The following is a 2,484-nucleotide window of genomic DNA, read 5'->3' as shown; positions in this document are numbered from 1 at the left end:
AGAATTAAACATTGGGGCACCTGGGTGACTCAGTCAGTTAAGTGACTGACTTCAGCTCAGGTTATGATCTCAAGGTTCGTGAGTTTGAGCTCCACATTAGGCTCTGTGTTGACAGCAGAGCCTGGAGCCTGCTTCAGATTTTGTGTCTCCTCCCTCTGACCCTTCCCCGCTCTGTCTCTCAAAAATAACTAAACGTTAAAAAAAATTTTTTTAAAGAATTAAACATTCTTTTTTTTTTTTTGCCTCAGAAGTCTCCCTTTCTTTTCTCCGAGTATGCAGTTGTAAAAGAGGCAGAGACGTGGCGCTTTTGAAGTAACATTTTGCTAAGTAAGCTTTCTTATTAACAAGTAAAAGAATTGCAAATGAAATACAAAAGATGTACAGGAGAAAGAAAATTAGGATTCAAATGAATGAAGACAGCTACTACCAGTCTTAATTTGAACAGATTTTATTTCATCCTAACTAGAGCTTGTGAAATAAATACCTTTGAATATATCCCTTTAAGTTTGTGCACATTGAAGTGAATCCCCCAACAATGGGCACAGAGTTCATCCTGTCTCCATCCCTAGGACGTAAAAGGATTTTTACATAAACATAACCATTTAGTAGGTTACTGCTGGGATTGATGATTCAGAAAAAAAATCCGTGCCACACGCTCATGAATTACCTTACTTTTTACACCATAGACAATAGGGTTGAGTGCAGGTGGCACAAGGAGGTAGATGGTAGACAGCAGAATGTGGGTAGGGGGAGCAACATGTCCAAAACGGTGACTGAAGAAGGAGAAGAAGGCAAGAATATAAAACTCCAGGAAAACAAAAATATGGGCTGTGCATGTATTAAATGCTTTGAGCCGTGCCTCCTTTTGATGTAGGTGAAAAACCGCCTGGAAAATAAGGATATAGGAAATGAGGATAAAAATCATGTCAAATCCCAGTATGGTAAAACCTACTAGGAGACCACATGTTTTATTGACATGGATGTCTTCTGCAGCTAGCTTGACCACAGCCATGTGCTCGCAGTAAGAGTGGACAATTACAATGGAATGGAAAAGATGTAGTATTTTGATTAAAATTGGTAAAATGCCAACAAGCACCATTGCCCGAATTGCCACAATCAGCACCAAAGTGACTAGGATGGAAGGTGTGAGGATGGATGTGTGCCTCAGCGGATCACAGATGGCAACATAGCGGTCAAAGGCCATGGCCAACAGGATGCCAGATTCCATGCCCTGCAAGGCATGAATGAAGAACAGCTGGGCTAAGCAAGCATCAAAAGCCATGGAGCATGAGCCAAACCAGAAGATGGCCAACATCTTGGGAGCAATGGCTGCACAGAGCCCTATGTCGGTGGCCACCAGCACTGCCAGGAAAATGTACATGGGCTGATGCAGGCTGCGTTCTCTAGGAATGATGATCAATAAAATAATATTTCCCAGAAGAGCCACCAGGCATATTGCAAAGAAAGAAAACCCAATCCAAAATTGCACATGCTGTAGTCCAGGGATCCCAATTAGCATCAGAGTTGTGGGGTCTAGATATGACATATTAATGGATGCCATGGAAATTCGTGATCTCTCTTTTCACCACTAATTCTGGGACCTACAGAAAGAGAATGGGGGTAGGAAGTGAAAGGACACAGAGCCCTCTATCTTTCAGACACACTTAGTATTGAAGAAATAAGTTCAGTCTTTGGATGACTGATTATTCACTTTGGCTGGATTACTCAGAAGTTCTATTCAATATGCCAAGATAACAGTGGCAAACTATACTACAAAACTAGTTGAGTCATAAGTGAACAGGGGAAAGTTCAAGATTTCATGGAAACCATGAGTCTGAGGACACTGATCTTTTGGATTTCCTACGACCTATCTAGGCTGCACTGTTTGAAGCACCATCAGCAGGCTTTCCTTCTCTGTTTACTTGTAGATGCCAACTCAGTTTTGCTGCAAGAGCAGATCACCTCCAGGCATCTTGTGGACCTAGCAGAACCCATTTCTGTTGTCCCATGTGGGTGAGTACATAGCTTATGAGAGCCTTCACCCTCAACCGATACTATTCCTGGTCCTGGAGAGCAGGCTACATATCTTTGAATCAGTAGCATTGGGTCTTCAGTGGGGACTGGTAGGAGAGAGTATAGCTGTCTCACATTCATTCAGTGTTTATATAAATATAATGAGCAAAGCACTGTTTGGCAAGAGGTCAAGTGAGACCCATATAGGAAATTTGAAGAAAGTGATCTGTTTGCAAAGGCAGCCAGGGATGGTTTATTCTCTGAATGGATTAAGTTCACTTAGGTGTAAAGGACATTTGCTGAGTGGAGAAGGAATGGTGGAATATGAAGGATGTTTTTTTTTTTTAAAGAGGGGCTTAGGAAATTAGAAGAAGAATATAGAGAAATGTTTTAGAGAGAGTAGCAGCTAAAAAAAAGATGGGATGTAGTTTAAAGCAGAGACTATCCAGTTTAGAGACACCACACTGCTGG

At 41.6% G+C, this 2,484-nt stretch overlaps 1 protein-coding gene across 1 annotated transcript; it reads right to left on the bottom strand.

Annotated features, from left to right (window-relative positions):
• Window positions 1–610: 610 nt before the first annotated feature.
• On the bottom strand, window positions 611–1,561 carry LOC115272263 (olfactory receptor 52A1-like). Its single transcript, XM_029915354.1, has one exon. The coding sequence runs from the start codon at window positions 1,559–1,561 to the stop codon at window positions 611–613; it is 951 nt and encodes a 316-aa protein (XP_029771214.1).
• Window positions 1,562–2,484: the final 923 nt, after the last annotated feature.

Source organism: Suricata suricatta, chromosome 11, assembly GCF_006229205.1.
Source record: "Suricata suricatta isolate VVHF042 chromosome 11, meerkat_22Aug2017_6uvM2_HiC, whole genome shotgun sequence".
Taxonomy (NCBI): Eukaryota; Metazoa; Chordata; class Mammalia; order Carnivora; family Herpestidae; genus Suricata; species Suricata suricatta.
This window is presented reverse-complemented; position numbering and strand designations above follow the sequence as displayed.

Coding starts and splice junctions, on each gene's coding strand:
- LOC115272263 (XM_029915354.1), bottom strand. CDS start 1,561: ATGGCATCCATTAATATGTCATATCTAGACCCCACAACTCTGATGCTA.